This window comes from Mustela nivalis (genome assembly GCF_964662115.1).
Source record: "Mustela nivalis genome assembly, chromosome: 6".
NCBI lineage: Eukaryota > Metazoa > Chordata > Mammalia > Carnivora > Mustelidae > Mustela > Mustela nivalis.
In genome coordinates, this window is record NC_139025.1 from 48,206,072 (window position 1) to 48,227,048 (window position 20,977).

Below are 20,977 nucleotides of genomic sequence, written 5' to 3' on the forward strand. Positions count from 1 at the left end.
CTATGACTATAGTAAAACTCTCCAAGGACTTGCAGGACAATCTGTAAAGCCTACAATAACCTCAAAAGCAATACTTTAAAAAGACAAAGAAAGAAAAAAGGAAGGGAAGATAAAAAAAATTTTTTTTAAAGATTTTATGTATTTATTTATTTGGCACAGGAGCAGAGGGACAGGCAGAGGAAGAGGGAGAGAAAGAATCCCAAGCAGACCCTGCACTAAGCATAGAGCCCAACACAGGGCTTGATGTCAGGACCCAGAGATCATAACCTGAGCCAAAATCAAGACTGGGAGGCTCAACTGACTGAGTCACCCAGTACCACAAAGATAAAAATTTTTGTAAGACATTTACTTATCTAAATGTATAATAAGTGTTTTAAAAAGTTGGGCTAGCATCTAAAAACAAAAACAAAAACAAAAAACCCCACCTGGGTAGCTTAGTTGGTTAAGCATCTGACCTTTGATTTTGCCTCAGGTCATGAGCTCAGAGTCCTGAGACTGAACCTCGCATCAGGCTCCACACTGGTGGACACTACTTGGGATTCTTTCTTTCCCTCTTCCCCTGCCTTCCCCTCCTAAGCAACCCCCGCTCCCACATCACATGCATGCACTCTCTCTCTCTAGAAAAGAAAAAAAAACTGGGAAAGCATATGTTTTTATACTTAGAAATGTTTATACTGGCTATGTAAAAAAATGCCTTTAAAATTCTTGTTTCACAAACCATAAGTGACTCTTAATCTCACAAAACAAACTGAGGGTTGCTGGGGGGAGGGGGTTTGGGAGAAGGGGGTGGGATTATGGACATTGGGGAGGGTATGTGCTTTGGTGAGTGCTGTGAAGTGTGTAAACCTGGTGATTCACAGACCTGTACCCCTGGGGATAAAAATATATGTTTATAAAAAATAAAAAATTATATTAAAAAAAATTCTTGTTTCAGTAAATGTAACTTATGATAGGTAGTTTCAATGTATCTATCTGCATACATTATAAAACTTAATATTATTGAGTTTATTATAGGCTTTAAACAGGAAAAAATTATCAATAAGATAATACAAACTTTTCTGACCATAGACTGTTTGGAAATTGAACAGAAATTAGGTAACAGTAACCAAAACAATTCTACTCTTATAGAAATCCTAAGAACTTGTAAGCTAATTGAGGCAAATAACATATTACCATTTCTGTTGTTTGTCTTACTACCACATGTATGTAGGAACACATATATTCATAAATTTTGGTTAAAGAAACAGCCATCATAATGGATTTATTTTATTCCATACCTGTATCGAGCTGATCATTGTGCTAAGTGCAAATACTGTGGCTGAATCTCTCAGAGTTGACTGACTATCAAAAGTTCCCTGAGTATCCATCAATAGCACTGCGACCTACAGGCAAGTAGAGAACATCACTGATATTTTATAGAACAGGGGCAGTATTAGGGTTACTACAAATTTAACACCATAAGAACTAAAGCAAACCATTATCAATGAATACTTCAAAGGTAATTTTCTATATATGCCATGAGTGCCACAGAAACTAATAATATTAACTAGCTGAATACTATAATGATTAGTTTTTACTGATAATCCGACATAACAGAAACAGTAATGAAACAAAGTATAGACGTTAGTTTGCTGATCTGCTGTTCTATTGTCCCTGTGATTTTGCCACCTTGATCAATAGAAAGGAAAAGACGAATGCGCAATAGGATGTTACCCACTTCCCTTTAAATTTTCATGTCAAATAGCCAAAATTGGTTCTCAAAAGATCATTTTTGAGGATCCTGGAAAGTGATAACTCTTGCAAGTGAAACTCAATTTTCTTTACGAAGTTTGCATCGTACCTTCTTGCCATCAGGTTTATTGATAAGGAAGATTTCACTCCATATTTGGATTCCTGTGGTCTCCCGTTCAGACCCACCTCTCCATGAAAAACCAGTCAGTGGTTCATTGTAATCTCCAACCCAGTCGACTGATTCCTATAAATTAAAAAAGTCTGTGATATGGAACTGGATATGTGGTATCATTTTTTTGACACATCAATTCTGGTTCGTATCTCTCTCCAACTATAGTCAAAAGGAAACCATATATTCACATCTACTGTATGATTCAATTACTTTATCTAAGATATTTTTACTTAGAAAAATATCTTAGAAAAATTCTTAGATAGAAGCACTACCTGCTACATTTTATTTTAGGTTCTGAGAATACAAAGATATCAATCCAGACCAGAGAAAGCTCACAACCTTAAAAAGAAAGAAAGAAAGAAAGAAAAGACAGACAGACAGACATGCTAACAAACCAGTATGTTGCCATGTATATTAGGCATTAGGCATAAATAAAAGCATAGGAAAAGAAATAACTAACTCTTGGTCACGTAAGACTTAATAGAGAGGTGGTATTTGTGCTAAAATTTGAAGGATGCTTGGGAATTTCCCAGGAGAGCAAACCTGGGAAGGGCGTTCTAGAAACAAAGATATAAAGATAGGTGAGAGGATATTATGTCAGGATATACACAGTCATAATACATACAAACGCTTTGGTATTGGGGAAAGAGGGAGTGAACAGCAAGAGGAGAGGAACCTAGTAGTGTTGCAGAAAAACAAAAACATAAGAAATCTGTTACACTTTAATCTGGCAAGTGCTCTTTAACACAGCAACATGACGAGTGTTATTGAGCATTTAATTTTAATGCTTATTTCACAGTTAAAACTATGAATATGCCTAAAACTGTATAATCCCAACGAATGGAGACTAATTTTGTTCACTTAATTTTCCCAACTGTGTTAAGTAGCATACTAACATTGATATGCTAGAAACAGAGAATGCCAAGAGTTCTGTTTGGTTTCAAAGCCTAAAATATTTTGGCAGTTCTAGTCTTGATTTGTTTGAACTGAAGCTAGAGATAGAAAATATTGAAGTTAACTTTACAAAACTATTCAAAAATACTCTAACTTGAAAGAGCAATCCCAAATAAATAATTATGGTATAAATACATAACACAAAGTTTCTTTGGGTAGTGTGTCCATTCTGCCTCCACATCCATATTTGCAACTGAATTGCTATGGGTAAAAGGGTAGAAAATATATTGGGATGCTCTCCATTCCCAACCTTCTGTTCCTTGACTCTGTTAGCTTCCTGCTTTTGGTTCATCCTAGGTCCCTTAAAGACTCAGTTCTGTGCCACATTGTTGTCTCAAATGTTATGACACTATTGGTTGCCTTTGGGGGTGGGGTATGATGAGAATCAAGTGGGAAAAGATAGGAAAGAATTTTCTGGGGTAACAGCAAGATATACTTGCTAGAAGTTGGGCCCATGTAGGCATATAAAATTTCAAAAAATAATAAGCAAATGTACACCTAAGATTTGTGCATGTAACTGTAATGTAAATTTTACAACAAAAGAAACCAACTAAGCATGGAAATATATGATAATGATACAGGTTGAAATATTTGGGAGGAAGTGTGCCAAAGTCAGCAATTTGCTTTGAAATGAATTTAAAAAATCAGATGCAGTGATGGGTGTAAAGAGAGAACAGCAGCTGGAGACACAGGTGATAAAGCAAGAATATGAATGATAATGGTAAAATCTAGGCAGCAGATACCTAGGTCTTCACTGTAAAATTCTTTTAACTTTGCTGCATGCTTGAAATTTGTCATAATAAATATTGGGGAGAAAATAATTATAATAAAAAAGTTAGGATAAAAGTTATTTGATACATTTTAAACACTCTAACATGTAAAGTTTATAATCCTATCACTATGATGCATCTCATTCTAAAAGAATAAAAAAAATAAGTTCTATTCCAAGGGAAATGTGGGAAAGTGGTCCATGGAGTTTAGTGTCCAGAGCACTGAAGCTGGAACGGCTCTAGCACAGTGTATGTGAAAACGGAAGTGGGAATCCTGAGACTACTAAATAAAAACACAAAGTGACACAAACACAGAAACAAGAAAACTGTAAAGCATTTTTATGTACCTGGTTGTACATGTATCTCAACATGAAGTCCATCAGGAATGATTTTCCTTTTCTAAATGCTCCAGCAACAGATACAGCAACAACCTCCTTGTCCCTGACAGCCTCTGAGAGAAGGATCCGATTTAGTGCAGTTTCATCTAACTCAAAGGAATGGTCATCTTTGACGATAAGGACTTGCACTGGTCCTGCCTTCTTCACCGGCTCCTCCTCCTCTGAGCTCCATTCATATGTCTTTTCTGAAAACCCGCCTGTTGAATAAAATAGCAATTTATTCAGCTAATCCTCTCAAAATACCAAGAAATGTACTGATACCTCTCAATTTTCAAATATCTGAAACCGGGGCACACTGGAATGAAAAATGCTCATTTTAATGACATATATGAATGTCATTAAATGTCTCAGAAAGATTTATGTCTCAGAAAGACTTATAGCTCATCTTTCTGATTATGTGACCAAATCAAAGAGAATTTTATACTCCAAGGCAAAGATCTGTTTGCAGAGTGAGAAAGGAAATCAAAGAAAGGATTCTACTTATGGAGCACAGGAATAAAATGACTTATCCCCTAGAAATAAGTTAAATTATTCACATAAAGGATCCTTGCAACATTTTAAAAAACTGAACATACATAGGAGGAAATACATACAGGGACTCATCACGTATTTTTGAAATTGGAATAAGTTTCTAAGCACCCAGTTTTTAGCTCCCTTCATTACATGCATCCTATCTACAAAATCCTAGGTTCTTAACTGTCTAAGACTATAACTCATAGCAATGGAATTTACAGATACTTAAATTGGATAGGGCCAGATTACAGACATCCTTCAAATTCATAGCAAAGGGGTCTAGACATAATTCGATTTAAAGAAAAATTTATTTGGTGTGAAGATCTGAAACAAAAGCTGTGTGACCCTGGGAAATTACTAAATCTCCCAACTCTTCATCTATAAAATGTAAACTAATAGTAGTACCTATTAATCGGATTGTTGTAAAGATTAAGGGAGCTACGACATGTACAGTGCTGAGATCAGTGCTTGGCACATAGTAAATTCATAAAGGTTAATCACCACCATCATCATCACTACCTTGGGATTATAGATTGAACTAAGTATTCCTAGAAGAACTTTCTGCCTATTTTCAGAAATGTGGGTATGTGCGTGCATATGTATGTAAAGAATTATCATATATATGATAAAGGGTTAACATCCAAAATATATAAAGAATTGACACAACTAAATACAAAAAAACCCTTAAACAATCCAATTTAAAAATGGGCAGAGGATCTGAATAGGACTTTTTCTACAGAAGACATGCAAATGTCCAACAGACACATAACAAGATGCTCAACATCATTAAGCATCAAAAAATGTAAATCACACTTCACAGCACTCACCGAAGCACATACCCTCCCCAATGTCCATAATCCCACCCCCCTCTCCCAAACCCCCTCCCCCCAGCAACCCTCAGTTTGTTTTGTGAGATTAAGAGTCACTTATGGTTTGTCTCCCTCCCAATCCCATCTTGTTTCATTTATTCTTCTTCTACCCACTTAAGCCTCCATGTTGCATCACCACTTCCTCATATCAGGGAGATCATATGATAGTTGTCTTTCTCTGCTTGACTTAAAAAAAAAAAATGTAAATCAAAACCAGATACATATCACCTCATACCTGTTAGAATGGCCATTATCAAAAAGAGAAGGAACAAGTACTGGCTAGGACATAGAGAAAAAGGAATCCTTCTGCATTCCTCTGTAAATTGGTGAGAATATAAATTGGTAAGACCACTGTGGAAAACAGTATGGAAAAAATTAAAAATAAAATTACTACATGATGTAGCAATTCCACTTCTGGGTATTGATATGAAGAAAATGAAAGGACTAGCTCAAAAAGATGTGTGCACCCTTATGTTCATTATAGCATTACATATAATACCTAAGATACAGAAACAGTCTAAGAACCACTAAAGTGTCCACTGATGAATGAAGGGATAAAGAAATTATTGTGTGTGTGTATGTACATATATGTGTGCACACACATACACATATACACAATGGACTATTACTCCACCATAAAAAATAATGAAATCTTGCTCTTTGCAACAACATAGATGGACCTCAAGCACATTGTGCCAAACAGAGAAAGACAAGTATGTATGGTTTCTTATATGGGGAATTAAAAACAAACAAACAAACAAACAAACTTATAGGTACAGAGAACAGCCGCTGGTTGCCAGAATTGGGGTGCTGTGGGTAGAGAAATAGGTGAAGAGGGACAAAAGGTAAAAACAAAAATAGAGACAAAGAAATTTTGTTCTCTTGTTAAGTCATTTTGAAAATGATGTTTAGTTTCTTCATATGTAAGAGGAAAAAAAGTTTTCCATTTAGTTGTCAGTTTTGACAGAGATCAACTTTTAGAATTAATCCTTAATATTTAAGAATTTTAGAACCCTAGACCCTGGCATTTGTGGTATATTACAAAATAACTTAAGTGTGTCAAGTGACACATTCTTCTATCTACTGCCTTTGTAATGTAACTTCGTAATGCCCTTCCACTTTGACTCTGGAGTCAGCCATGTGATTTGCTTTAGCAGACATGACACAGCAGAGAATTCTTAGACAAGGCCTTCTGTTTTCCATTTTGCTCTTTCACTTCTGTCATTCACCCTGTGAATATTCCCAAACTAGTCTGCTGCAGGATGAGAGACACTAGGATCAAAGGCAAACAGCCCAGTTCCCACCAAGCCCCATGGCAAACCAACCCCAAGCTATATGAGGGAGCTCAGCCAAGACCAACAGTTGCCTAACAACTATTTTAACATGTCTGATCAATAAACGCCTATTGTTCTATGCCCTTGAGGTTTTGTGGTTATTATGCAGCAAAACAGACAATAAACTACTGGTATAGCCTACAATCCCTTACTTTAGAAGGACAGTACAGTCTAGGAGTTAAAACACAGGCTGAGTATAGACATGAACAGACATTTCTGCAAAGAAGACATCCAGATGGCCAACAGACACATGAAAAAGTACTCCATATCACTCAGCATCAGGGAAATACAAATCAAAACCACAATGAGATATCACCTCACACCAGTCAGAATGGCTAAAATTAACAAGTCAGGAAATGACAGATGCTGGCGAGGATGCAGAGAAAAGGGAACCCTCCTACACTGTTGGTGGGAATGCAAGCAGGTGCAGCCACTCTGGAAAACAGCATGGAGGTTCCTCAAAATGTTGAAAATAGAACTACCCTATGACCCAGCAATTGCACTACTGGGAATTTACCCTAAAGATACAAACGTAGTGATCTGAAGGGGCACGTGCACCCAAATGTTTATAGCAGCAATGTCCACAATACCCAAACTATGGAAAGAACCTAGATGTCCATCAACAGATGAATGGATCAAGAAGATGTGGTATATATACACAATGGAATACTATGCAGCCATCAAAAGAAATGAAATCTTGCCATTTGCGATGATGTGGATGGAACTAGAGGGTATCATGCTTAGCGATATAAGTCAGTCAGAGAAAGACAACTATCATATGATCTCCCTGATATGAGGAAGTGGAGATGCAACATGGGGGGTAAAGGGGGTAGGAGAAGAATAAATGAAACAAGATGGGATTGGGAGGGAGACAAACCATAAGTGACTCTTAATCTCACAAAACAAAGTGAGGGTTGCTGGAGGGAGGAGGGGTTGGGAGAAGGGGGGTGGGATTATGGACATTGGGGAGGGTATGTGCTATGGTGAATGCTGTTAAGTGTGTAAACCTGGCGATTCACAGACCTGTACCTCTGGGGATAAAAATATATTATGTGTTTATAAAAAATAAATAAAAATGGAAAAAAAAAAACCACAGGCTCTGAAACCAGACTTCTGAGATTTGAATAAAGGCTTTCCCATTTCTTAGCTGAGTAACCTTCAGCAAGTTGTTTAACCTCTTTGTGTCTACCTCATAAGATTGCTGTGAATTAATATATTCAAGTAACACTTAGAACAGTGGCTGGTACATCGTAAACGCTGTTAGTATTACTATGGATTTAGGAAATGAACGCCAAAGATGTAACTGACCTTGCCAAGAAAAGGATATGGAATTTCTGTAGTAGGAAATCTATCATGGATGCTTTCTTGTGTTACTATTTATTTATTCCTTTTAATATTCCAGCAAGGTATTCATTATTATCTGTATTTTTGACACATGAGGAAATTAAGAATTGGGCAATGTAAATTTTCCAAAAGCATGCCTACTAGTAAGAGATAGATACGAGTTCACATAGTTAATAACTGTCGACCTGAGGTTAGATCCTAGGTATGTAAACTTTCATCCCAGGCCTTTCTACTATAATATTCTGTCTCTTTAGGGAAATAAAATAACTCTTAGACACCACATAAATGGGCTCATTTGCTTTGTATCAAAAGAACAGAAGGTCGAAACATACACCAATTAATTCTTCAGATCAGATATATGACGTAGCCTCAAATCAACTCTTTAGAGTATTAGTTTTGAATAAACTGGGCTCTTTTTAAAAAAAAAATTATTTATTTGACAGATCACAAGTAGGCAGAGAGGCAGGCAGAGAGAGAGGAGGAAGCAGGCTCTCCGCGGAGCAGAGAGCCAGATGCGGGGCTCGATCCCAGGACCCTGGGATCGTGACCTGACCTGAAGGCAGAGGCTTAACCCACTGAGCCACCCAGGTGCCCCAAACTGGGTTCTTAAATAACTTTTCATTTAAATCTTTTAAAACATATTTAAATAGACATCCTCTCTTATGTTTGAAGGCATACCTTGGAGATATTGCAGATTCAGTTCCAGACCACCACCATAAAGCAAGTCATGAATTTTTGGTTTCCCAGTGCCTATACAAGTTACATTTATACAACATCATAGTCTATTAAGTGTGCAATAGCATTATGTCTAAAAGAAACAAAATATATACGTTAATTTAAAACTACTTTATTGCTAAAAAATGCTAATCATCATCTGAGTTTTCTTTTGTTGGAAGATCTTGCCTCAATGTTGATGGCTACTGACTGAGCAGGGTGATGGGTGCTGAAGTCTGGGATGACTGTGACAATTCCCTAAAATAAGACAACAATGATGTTTGCTGAATTGACCAACTCTTCCTTTTGTGAATGGTTTCTCTATAGCATAGCTGTTGTTTGACAGCATTTTACCCACATAGAACTTATTTCAAATTGAAGTCAATTCTCTCAAACCCTCCACAGCTTTACCAACTAAGTTTATGTCAGATTCTAAATCCTCTGTTGTCATTTCCAGTCTTCACAGCATCTTCACCAGGATTGATTCCACCTCAAGAAACCACTTTCTTTGCTCATCTGTAAGAAGCAACTCCTCACTCAACCAAGTTTTATCCTAAGGTTGCAGCAACTCAGCCCCATCTTCATGCTCCACTTCTATATCTCGCACTGTTTCCAACACATCTTCAGTTACTTCCCCCATTGAAGTCTTTCTGAACCCCCCACAGTCATCAAACTCAGAAGTCTGAAATATTGCAACAATTACTAAAATATGACACAGGCACAAAATGAGCAAATGCTGTTGGAAAAACAGCACACACACACACATACACAATGACTTTGTTTCTAATCTCTTGGTTCTGATCTATTAAATAATTTGTCTACATCAGCACCAATAGTATAATATCTTAATCAAAACAGTTTTTTTCTGTAAGATTTTATTTATTTATTTGAGAGAGAGAGAGAGAGCACAGAGCAGGGAGGGGCAGCAGGAGAGGGAGAAAGCATCTCAAGCAGCATCTGTGCAGAGCTTGATCTCACAACCCTGAGATCACCACCTGAGATCACAGCCCGAGCCAAAAACCAAGAATTGGACGCCTTACCAACTGTGCCACCCAGGTGCCCCTGAAATAGCTTTATAGAATGTCATTATGATCATATTCCTCTAATTATCACGCCTTGGCAATTTTGACCCTTCCCATATAAATACTGGAATTAACAAGTTAGTTGAATTTGTGAAACTACATTAAATTTACGGATTGATTTGGAAAGAATCAATTTTGTTACACTGTCTTCCAACCCACAAACATGAGCTATCTCTCTTCAATAAAGTTTTTATAATTTGGGGTGCTGAGGAAAGTAGGTTTTTTGGATTTATTGCTAGGTACATTCGATTTTATTCCTAATTATACCTTGTTTCATTGTTGTGTTTTTAATTATGTTTTATAGCCATTGCTTGGATAAAGAAATATAACTGACTTTAATAGATCAGTCTCATATTGAAACTGCTATTCCCTATAAATTTAATTTTTAAAAAATAATGAAGTGCTGTTTCTACCTTTTCAATATTTATGTATTTCTTTTCTCTTTCTTGTATTATTGGACATTCTATACAATGTTGAATACAGAGGGAATCCTGGACACAACTTCTGATTTTAGTGAGCATAACTTCCTGATTTTAATGGGACTGCTTCCAATATTTGAGTTTATATTTCTTACAGTTTGGTGTGCTTTGGAAGATAACTTTATCTTATTAAAAAACTTCTCTACTGGTTTACTATGAGTTTTCAAAAATCATAAATGAAAATGAATTGTATCAAATATCTTTTCTGTATCTGTTGAGATGATCACCAGGTTTTCCACCACCACTCTGTTAATGTAGTGAGTAATACAGCTTTACATTTTTTATTAAATCTAGTATTTTCAGGGTACAATATTTATATACTATTGATACAGTTTGGTAAAATTTTGTTTAGGAAATGTGCATCTATATTCACCAATGAATTGAGTCTATCATTTTCCTTTCTCATTTTTGTCTTTGGCTAGTTTAATACTAGTTTTATACTAGTTTAGTTATATTAGCTTTATAAAAGGACTTAGCAATGTTTCCCTTTCTATCTTCAAAACGAGATTGTAACAAAACATTAGGGTGAACTGTTCTTTGAAATTTTGATAGATCTTGCTTTAAAACCATCTGAACCTGCTCTTTTCTTTGTGATATGATTTTTAACTGTTATCTCAATTTTATTAATACTAAAGAGACAATAGTGACATTAGTACTAATAAAGTTTTTTATTTCTTCAGAAATTTTTTGGTGCATTTTATCTTTCTAAGAATTTTTCTCCATTGTTGGGCGCCTGGGTGGCTCAGTGGGTTAAGCCGCTGCCTTCGGCTCAGGTCATGATCTCAGGGTCCTGGGATCAAGTCCCGCGTCGGGCACTCTGCTCAGCAGGAAGCCTGCTTCCTCCTCTCTCTCTCTCTCTCTCTGCCTGCCTCTATGCCTACTTGTGATCTCTCTCTGTCAAGTAAATAAATAAAAAAAAAATCTTTAAAAAAAAAAAAAGAATTTTTCTCCATTGTCTAAAATTTCAGACAAAATATAGGCAAAGATGTAAAACATTTAAACAGTATATAATTAGCCAGCCTGACCAAATTGACATCTAATAATTACAAAATCATATAGTCTTTTAAAGTTCATATGGGATATTCACCAAATAGACCAGGTACTGGTTCATATACCAATCTAAGCACATTTCAAATTTCTAAAATACTGCAAAAAGTATGTTCTCTGACAATAGAGAAATTAAACTAGAAATAAGTATATATTTAGAAAATTCCTAAATATTTTGAAATTAAACAGTAAATTTCTAAATAACCTATAGATAAAAGAAAATATCATAATGGAAATTATAATATGTTGTAAACTAAATAATCTAATGAATCTGGTCCATTCATCAGCAACAATATACACTATCTTAATCAAACAGATTTATGAAAAGCCATTACATGTAGTAGAGCAAGCCTGTCTCCTATCTTCTAATTATTATCAGTTGGGGCAATTTTGACTCTTTCTATATAAATGTTAGAATCAGTAGGTTGGAGTGTGGTAGCTTATTTATACAGAAATAGTGAAAATATGATATAACAGAAACTTGCTTAAAAGAAATTTACATCTTGAAATTTACAGTAGAAAAGATGTTTGAAAAAGCACAATATAAATTCATCTTAAGTGAGAAAAAGAATAACACTAAATTCAAAGAAAAGAAAAAGTAGAAATAAAGATGTCAGAAACCAATGAACCGGGAATACAGATCAATAAGAATGATTTAATAATCTAAGACTAATAAAAGAAAATAAGAAGAAACATTCACAAATCAACAATTTCAGATATGAAAAGGGAAATCACTACAGATATTTAAAAGATAATATGTGGAGAATGACATCAGCATCATGGTGACATGAGTCCTTTCTTTTTTCTCTCCTCTCTGATTTACAAGTAAGTGTACATCTGTAACCAAAAGAAGAAGAATAAGGAGGAGGAGGAGAAAGAAAGAATGAAAGAATGAACAGGCCTTTCCACAGCTTACTAGGACACCCAAGAGATCTATCCATCTATGCACCGAAAAGTGGGTGGACTGGACTGCAGAGGAGGTTGCAGGGAGAGAGAAAAAGCCATGGAGCCTAAGGCTATAGAGCCTCCAGCATCAAGTGCAGTAGCTGGGACCAAGTACAAACCTTTAAAGAGGTGGAGGATAAAGGCAGGGAGTGGGAGTCTGCCAGGCTGGTTCTGCATTCCACAGCTGGGGGGACCTTTACTCTCTCTGAGGTAAGACTGCAGTGAATGGGGGAAGGGAAAGGAAAGAGAAGTAGGAACTGAAGGAAAATGTCTCCTGTTGTTTGTCTTAGGCAAAAGAACCACCTAGGACCTCTGGGACCCCCACCTCCTCCATTTAAGGAGTCCCTATTGGGCTGGCCTCCAGCTATGGGCACACCCCAAATCCCAAGTGTTGAGTACCTCCCCAAACTCTAAAGCTGCCGCCCTTTTTTTATTCCCCCCCACCAGCTTTACATATATATATGTACATACACATATATACATATACATAGATACACACAGAGACATAGTCGTTGCTGTAATGGAAACCAAAACCTTGAACTATAGTGCCACCTTCTGGAAGACAAAGGAAGACTCCTAATTACCAAACCTGTTGAACTGTTGAAATCAAAGCAAACAAAACCTTGCCTAAATGAGAAAGGTATTTGTAACTTCAAATGTGATAGCAGAGGCAGTTTTCATCAAACAGCACAAAAAACTCATGGTCATATGGTATTATAGTAAGAAAATGACAATTTTCCAGCAACCAAACCCAAAGACATGGAATACTGTGATCTGATAAAGAATTCAAAATTGCTGTTACAGAGGTGCCTGGGAGGGTCAGTCAGTTAAGCGTCCAGCTCTTGGTTTCAGCTTACATCATTATCTCATGGGTGGGATCAAGCCATGAATCAAGCCTCACATCACGCTCCATGCTCAGCGGGGAGTCCACTTGAAGATTCTCTCCCTCAGCCTCTCCCCCCACTCGTGCTTGCTCTCTCTCTCACTCTCTCTCAAATAAAATAAATCTCTAAGAAAAATTGCTTTTGTGGAGATACTCAATGAGCTACAAGAAAACTCAGAAAGGCAATATAATGATCTCAGAAATAAAATTAAGGAATAGGGGCACATGGGTGGCTCAGTCAGTTAAGCATCTGCCTTCTGTTCAGGTCATGATCTCAGGGTCCTAGGATTGAACTCCACATCAGGCTCTCTGCTCAGTGGGGAGTCTACTTCTCCCTCTCAATCTCCCTCCATGTTCTCTCTCTCTCCAAATAGGTAAATAAAGTCTTTGAAAAAAAAAAAAAAGAAAAACAATGAAAAGAAGGAGTGCTTTATTTACCAAAGAGACTGAAATTCTGAAGCTGGTGAACTCAGTAAATGAAATGAAGAATGAGTTAGAATGCACTGGAAAGAGAGATCAGATGGAAGAGAGAATTAGCAAGCTAGAAGATAGGAATCTAGAGGCGATTCAGGTTGGGCACCTAGCTTGCTCAGTTGGTAGAGCATGAGGCTCTTTACTCTGGGGTCATGAGTTCAAGTGCCACATTGGGTGTAGAGCTTGGTAATGAAATCATAGCATAAAATTTTTTTTTACATCAAAAATAAGAGGAAGGATAAAAGGATGGAACTTCTAGAGGTGAATGAAGATAAATTGCTATGAGCTGAGAAAAGACTTTTTTAAATCTATGAAATGTTTTATGTAAACCTCATGGTAAGCACATAACAAAATATAAAGCAGTGATATAAAAACATAAAAAAACAACAGGAGACTGAGGAGAGCACCATGGAAAACTACCAACTTATAAAGGTAGACAGAAATAGAAGAAAGAAGAAGCAGTGGAGAGAAAAATAACCAGAAGGCAAAAGATAAAATAGCCATAGTGAATCCTTGCATATCTATAATATAAATGAATTGAACTCACCAAATAAAAGGCACAGAGGGGTTAGATGGAGTAAAAAACACAACAAAATAAGACCCAACTATATGCTGCCTACAGGAAATGCCTTTCAGCTCTAAAGATACACCAGGCTCAAAGCGAAAGAATAGAAGATACTATTCCAAGCAAATGGAAAAAAAAAAAAAAAAAAAAAAAAGAAGGTGGGAATAGTCATGTTTACATCCAGCAAAAAGACTTCAAGTCAAAAAAAGGTTAATAAGAGACAAAGAAGGCCAAAACATAAAGATAAAAAGGACAGTATATCAAATCATAAATATTTATGTTCCCAAGAACCAAGCACCAAAATTTAAGCAAATAGTTACAGATCTTTTTTTTTTTTTTTTTTTTTTTTTTTAAAGATTTTATTTATTTATTTGACAGAGAGAAATCACAAGTAGATGGAGAGGCAGGCAGAGAGAGAGAGGAAAGCAGGCTCTCCGCTGAGCAGAGAGCCCGATGCGGGACTCGATCCCAGGACTCTGAGATCATGACCTGAGCCGAAGGCAGCGGCTTAACCCACTGAGCCACCCAGGCGCCCAAATAGTTACAGATCTTAAGGAGAAATAGATAACAATAAGATCATTGTAGGGGACTTCAATATTCCACTATCAGCAATGGATAGATCATCCGGATAGAAAAACAAGAGCAGATATTGAAATAGAACACACTTTAGAACAAAAGGACTCAATAAACACACGAAATATTTTATACAACAATAGCAGAATACACACTCTTTTCAAATGTACACAGTACAATCTCCAAGACAGCTCCTATTATTGGTCACAAAACAAACTTTAGCAAGTTTAAGAACACTGAAATCATGCCAACTATTTTCTCTGACCACAATGGTATGAAACTAGAAAACAACAACAGGAAAGTGAGAAGACTGACAAATATGTGGATACTAAACAACACACTTCTAAACAAAGCATTGGGTCAAAAAAGAAAACAAAAGGGAAATAAAGGAGAATGTGTTTGGCACGCTTGAGGAACAGGAAGGAGTGTGGTATGGGTGGAGCAGGTTGGGAAGGTGCTAAGGGGCCAGACCAACAGACTTAGACAAGCACAGATCTGAAATGATTTGCAACAGAGTAAATACTGGGGGTGAGAGAAAGAAAAAAAGACTTCAATAGATGTTTGTATATGATTATCCTTTTCTACTCTACCTTTGTGTACTAGGTATGAATGAAACAGACAGCTCCAAACTTTTAGTTTATATCCTTCAGACTTTGGAGAGCTACATATAGACTTAATGAAGAAAAGGGAAATTATAGGGGCACCTGGGTGGCTCAGTTGGTTAAGTGTCCGCCTTTGGCTCAGGTCACGGTCCCAGGGTCCTGGGATCAATTGAGCCCTGTACTGGGCTCCCTGCTCAGCGAGAAGTCTGCTTCTCCCTCTCCCTCTGCTGCTCCCCCTCTCTCGCTCTCTCTCTGTCAAATAAATAAAATCTTTTTAAAAAAAGAAAAGAAAAAGGAGATTATATAATTAATGTGATGTAAGTATGCTGTAAAATAAAACAAATATCTGAACCATGACTATAAAATAATGAAATGGTTTATGGGATGAAATCTCATTACAATGTAGGCAAAGAGGAACATCAAGTATTCCTTTTTGATAAAAAAATCATTTAAAATGTAGAAATAATTTTTTATTAAGTAACAGAATGAATAAAAAATAGAATGAATCTGTTAAATGTTTATAAATATATAGACATTAGTTTGTATCTCATCTAAAGTTCCTATCTGAAGCCAATCATAACCATCAATCTATATATATATTTATGCTAATAAATACTGACATATAAAAATATGCATTTAGATAAGCTACAACCCAGATACCTACCAACTGATAAATTGATAAACAAAATATGATATATCCATACAATGAAATATTATTTAACAATAAAAAGAAATTCAGGATCAATGTATGCTACAACAAGGATGAATGTTGAAAACACAATGTTAAATAAAAGATGTCAGTCAGAAAAGATCACATGCTGTAGGATTCCATTTATACGAAACTCCCAAAACAGGCAAATCCATAGAAACAGAAAGTAGATAAGTGGTTTCCTAGGACTGGAGGATTGGAGGGGTTTGGGAGGTGGTGTCTAAGAGGTGCACATTTTCTTTTTGAGGCTAATGAAATGTTCTAAAACTGGGGGATGAGTGCACAACTCTAAATACCCTAAAAGTCTCTGAACTGTACATTTTAAATGGGTCAACTGTATAGTATATAATTATATCTCAATAAACTGTTAAACTATTTAGAAAAAGTTCAGTTTCTACAAAAAAAAGGTCAAATTGAAAACACAGACTAAAAATATCTAGAGAACAGAGACTGTCTTACTCATATTTATAATTCTTGAAGACACTTATAAGAATCACACACAGTAGGTACCCAATATTTACACTAATTTAATATAAAATAACTGAAAAAGTTTTGAGATGCATAGTATTATTAAGAACAAATCTTATGCGCTTGACTCATTGTTCGTAACTATATTTCAACTAAGCAATTAGCATTATCTTTGTTATAAAAGAATCCAAAAATCCTTAAAGGCATGCCAGGTTTAGCATGCATTAGAATGCTGAGATTAGCACCAGATTTCTACCTTCTTATGTATGTTTTGCTAAACTAAACTTATTTTCAACTCCCCGAACACTAGAACACTACGCACGTTTTTAAAAGGGGAAGAAGCAGAAAACAGGTTAGATGCAAACCAGATAGGAATTAGCATTTCACTATGGATGCTACAAATGTATGGCTCACAAGGAGAGAACCAAAAAATAATATTGTTTCACCTTTTTATACACTGGATCTTATATTCAGTAAAGGGGCTTCGGGAACTTATCCATTCTATCTAGTATTCTACATCACTGGAAAGCTGGTCACCCAGCTATGAATTTATATATATTGAAAGCCAATCTTCAAAAATTTTAAATATGGAGAAGACTCATTTTAATATACTAGAAATGCAATGGATATGTATTTCTAATTTTCTTAATTGTAAACTTTGAAAAAATTCATACTTCCTCTTTCCAACAAAAATTAAGCCTCACGAGATGATAAACTATGAGTACATTTGAGCCATTATAGAGAAAAGTCATGGCACCTAGGAAACTGTTTCCTGGCAACTGAAATTAAAATGATACACTATATTTTCTTAAACTATTATTTTTAAACAAACAAACTTGAAGGATGACTGAAAACATTTGTCTGAATAACTGAGAATGACTTCCAACATCACAACAAAAGGATTTATACAGAAAGGGAAAAAATGAGTTAAGGAAACAAACCAAATATTAACTCATAAAAATAACTACCTTCAGAGTGTTTGAGCAAGAACAGAGATCTGAGCTACAATGAGATGAAGACACAGATCAGACTTCATAACACTACTATGCAGACTCTGATTGTTCTGCTGTTAGCAATACATTGAGGAAGAGGATTACAAGGAATAATGCAGGTCCTATAACTTCAGAGTCTTGGAAGGAGTAAGTGAGTCATTTAACAGGCTGTTTATTTATATTAAATACAAAAGCACTGCATAAACTATTCAATGGGTGCCTCTAGAAGAACAATGCCATCATGACTAGGGCACTGTGTGTATATACATATATGTACATAGCAAAAATTAAATCTCATGTGAGTGTATACACACATACACATATATATATTTCATATATGTTCATATATACGTGAAAAGGCCTAAACAGAGAGATATATAACTAATAAAAAGAAGAAATACTGGGGCGCCTGGGTGGCTCAGTGGGTTAAGCTGCGGCCTTCAGCTCAGGTCATGATCTCAGCATCCTGGGATCGAGCCCGGCGTCGGGCTCTCTGCTCCACAGGGAGCCTGCTTCCCTTTCTCTCTCTCTCTGCCTGCCTCTCTGCCTACTTGTGATCTCTGTCTGTCGAATAAATAAATAAAATCTTTAAAAAAAAAAAAAAGAAGAAATACTAATGGTTAATAGACACAGAGGGAAATGTTCAGTCTTACTAGTAACTGGAGAAATGCTAATTAAAGGAGATAAACTTTTTAGCTATCAAAACTTGCAAAGGTTAAAAAATATATACATTTGGCCCTTGAACAACATGGGGGATTAGGGGTGCCAAAAATCCACATAAAGCTTTTGACTCTCCAAAAAATTAACTACGATAGCCTACCATTGGCCAATAATAACAGCAGTTGATTAACATATTTTCTATGCCTTAAGTATTATATACTGTATTCCTACAATAAAGTTAGATAGAGAAAAGATAACATAATTAAGAAAATCAGAAGGAAGAGAAAATACAATTACAGTACTATTACTAAAAACAAAATAAAAAATTTGGGGGCACCTGGGGGACTCAGTCAGTTAAGCATCTGACTCTTGAGTTTGGCTCAAATCATGATCTCAGGATTGTGGGACTGAGCCCTGCTAGAGTCTACTTAAGATTCTCACCCTCTCTCCTTCCCCCTCCCCCAACGTGTACACACACACACTAATAGATGAATCTTTAAAAAGAAAAAAAATCTGCATATATGTGTTACTAACACATTTCAAACTTATTGTTCAAAGACAAACTGTATACTTAAAGTTGGAAACATTCAAAAACATTTAAAAATAAATATACCCTTTAATAAAACAATTCCATTTCCAGGAATTTATCCTAAGGAAATTACTGGGACTGTGCATATGGATTTATCTGCAAACAGGTTCATTATAATATTATTTATAGGGTGACAAACTGCAAACAATCTAAATGCCTAGCTGTATGATACTGTAAATAAATTATGTCACAGCTACATCATGCAAAATATGGAGCCATATGAAATCACGTTATAGAAAAAAATCTAATCATAAGAATGTAAGAAAACATGTTGACATATTTTAAGAAAAAAGCAGATGGGAAGTATCATTCCCATTAAGGAAAACAAACAAATACAAATGCATTTATAGTCACTGAAAAAAGTCAATTTTAGAAGTATTTGGTTTCTAAGCAAATCCTTTAATCATCTTTGAGTCAGCTATTTGGAAACTGCTGGTTCCCCTTTCTGCTGAACATTGTCATGCTCAGGTCTATCTCTACTATTCTAATCTCTTCTCCATATTGCACAGACTGGAAGTGTGAGAACTACAATTCTTTTTTTTTTTTTTTTAAAGATTTTATTTATTTATTTGTGAGAGAGAGAGAGTGAGAGCGAGCACAGGCAGACAGAGTGGAAGGCAGAGTCAGAGGGAGAAGCAGGCTCCCTGCGGAGCAAGGAGCCTGATGTGGGACTCGATCCCAGGACGCTGGGATCATGACCTGAGCCGAAGGCAGCTGCTTAACCAACTGAGCCACCCAGGTGTCCCGGAGAACTACAATTCTTATAATCCCTTCTTAGCAGAGTTCTGATTTAGATTTTGTCCACAAAAGGCACTCATGAGCTCTGGAAGAGACAGGAAATAAACTTCTATTGTCTTCTAATAGAACAGATAGATATGAGGGCAGATAGCACCCATGAGGCTTGCAGCACAGGCCAGAAGTACTGAATTTTACAAATTCATGGACAATGGCTAACATATTGTCTAGCAGGTCATGGACTTTAAAGAAGTATGAGTCTAGACCTCTGGAATGGGCATAGAGTATAAGTATATTCAGTTTGAATATTCACCAGAGGGCATTCACTGCACAGGAAGCACTAAAACATCAGATGGATAAGATGACTCATTTTGTGGATATCAGTTAGCCTCCTGCTCCAGCCCCTTTTGCTCAGTAGGCCCACAAACTAAATCAGCCAAAGAAATATGAAGCATTTAGGGGCGCCTGGGTGGCTTAGTCAGTTAAACATCTGCCTTCAATTCAGGTCATGATCCTCAGGTCCTGGAATTGAGCCCGTGTTAGGCACCCTGCTGAGCAGGGAGCCTGCTTCTCCCTCTCCCTTTGACCCTTCCCCTTGCCTATACTCTCACACACACAGTCTCTCTCAAATGAATAAACAAGGAATCTTAAAAAAAAAGAAATATGAAGTATCTATATTAGTATCAAACAAAATAGACTTTGGGACAAAAAATGTTACTCCAGATACAGAGGCTCACTACATAGAAATAAAATGCTCAATTCATCAGGAAAATATAACAAGTTCACATTTGTGTGTATCTAATAATATGGCTCAGAAGTTAATATGAGCTTGATAGAAGATCATGGTTAAATTGACAAATCCACTATCATCTTTTAAAATCTCTTCCAAATTTTAAAGTATATATCAGATATCAGTATCTTATAGACAAAACAGTACAGAAATAAGAGCATGAAAGACATGAACAGTGCATTTAGTAAGCTTGAACTATAGAGAATTGCTGAATCACTACTTTGTACACCTGAAACTAATATAACACTATGTCAACAATAGTGGAATTAAAATTTAAAAAGCGACTTGACAGCAAGTGTAATCTTTAAGTACTTTATATTAATTTATTCATATTTAAAATAAACCCATTCATTATTCATTCTTTTTCTAAACAAAATAGCTTGAGCTAGCAAATGTATATAGCATAGTGTATCAAAAAGTAGAAAGTATACAATGCTTTTCAGGCTTTTGTGGAATATTTATATTAACATGTACTAACTAAATAATAATAATAATAAACTATATATATATATATATATATATATATATATATATGTAAGCTTCAACAAAGTTCACAGCATGGGTGCACAACATGGGTATTCTATA

The 20,977-nt window shown here is 36.0% G+C and overlaps 1 protein-coding gene across 1 annotated transcript in view; it reads right to left on the reverse strand.

The window, feature by feature from the left end:
* ATL1 (atlastin GTPase 1) overlaps window positions 1-20,977 on the reverse strand; it is an 83,276-nt gene that overhangs the window by 35,016 nt on the left and 27,283 nt on the right. Inside the window, exons 3-5 of the mRNA XM_082735170.1 lie at window positions 3,975-4,222; window positions 1,841-1,975; window positions 1,278-1,382 (exon numbers count right to left, since the gene is read on the reverse strand). Coding sequence (XP_082591296.1) covers window positions 1,278-1,382; window positions 1,841-1,975; window positions 3,975-4,222 — 488 coding nt within the window. The remainder of the gene's footprint in view (window positions 1-1,277; window positions 1,383-1,840; window positions 1,976-3,974; window positions 4,223-20,977) is intronic.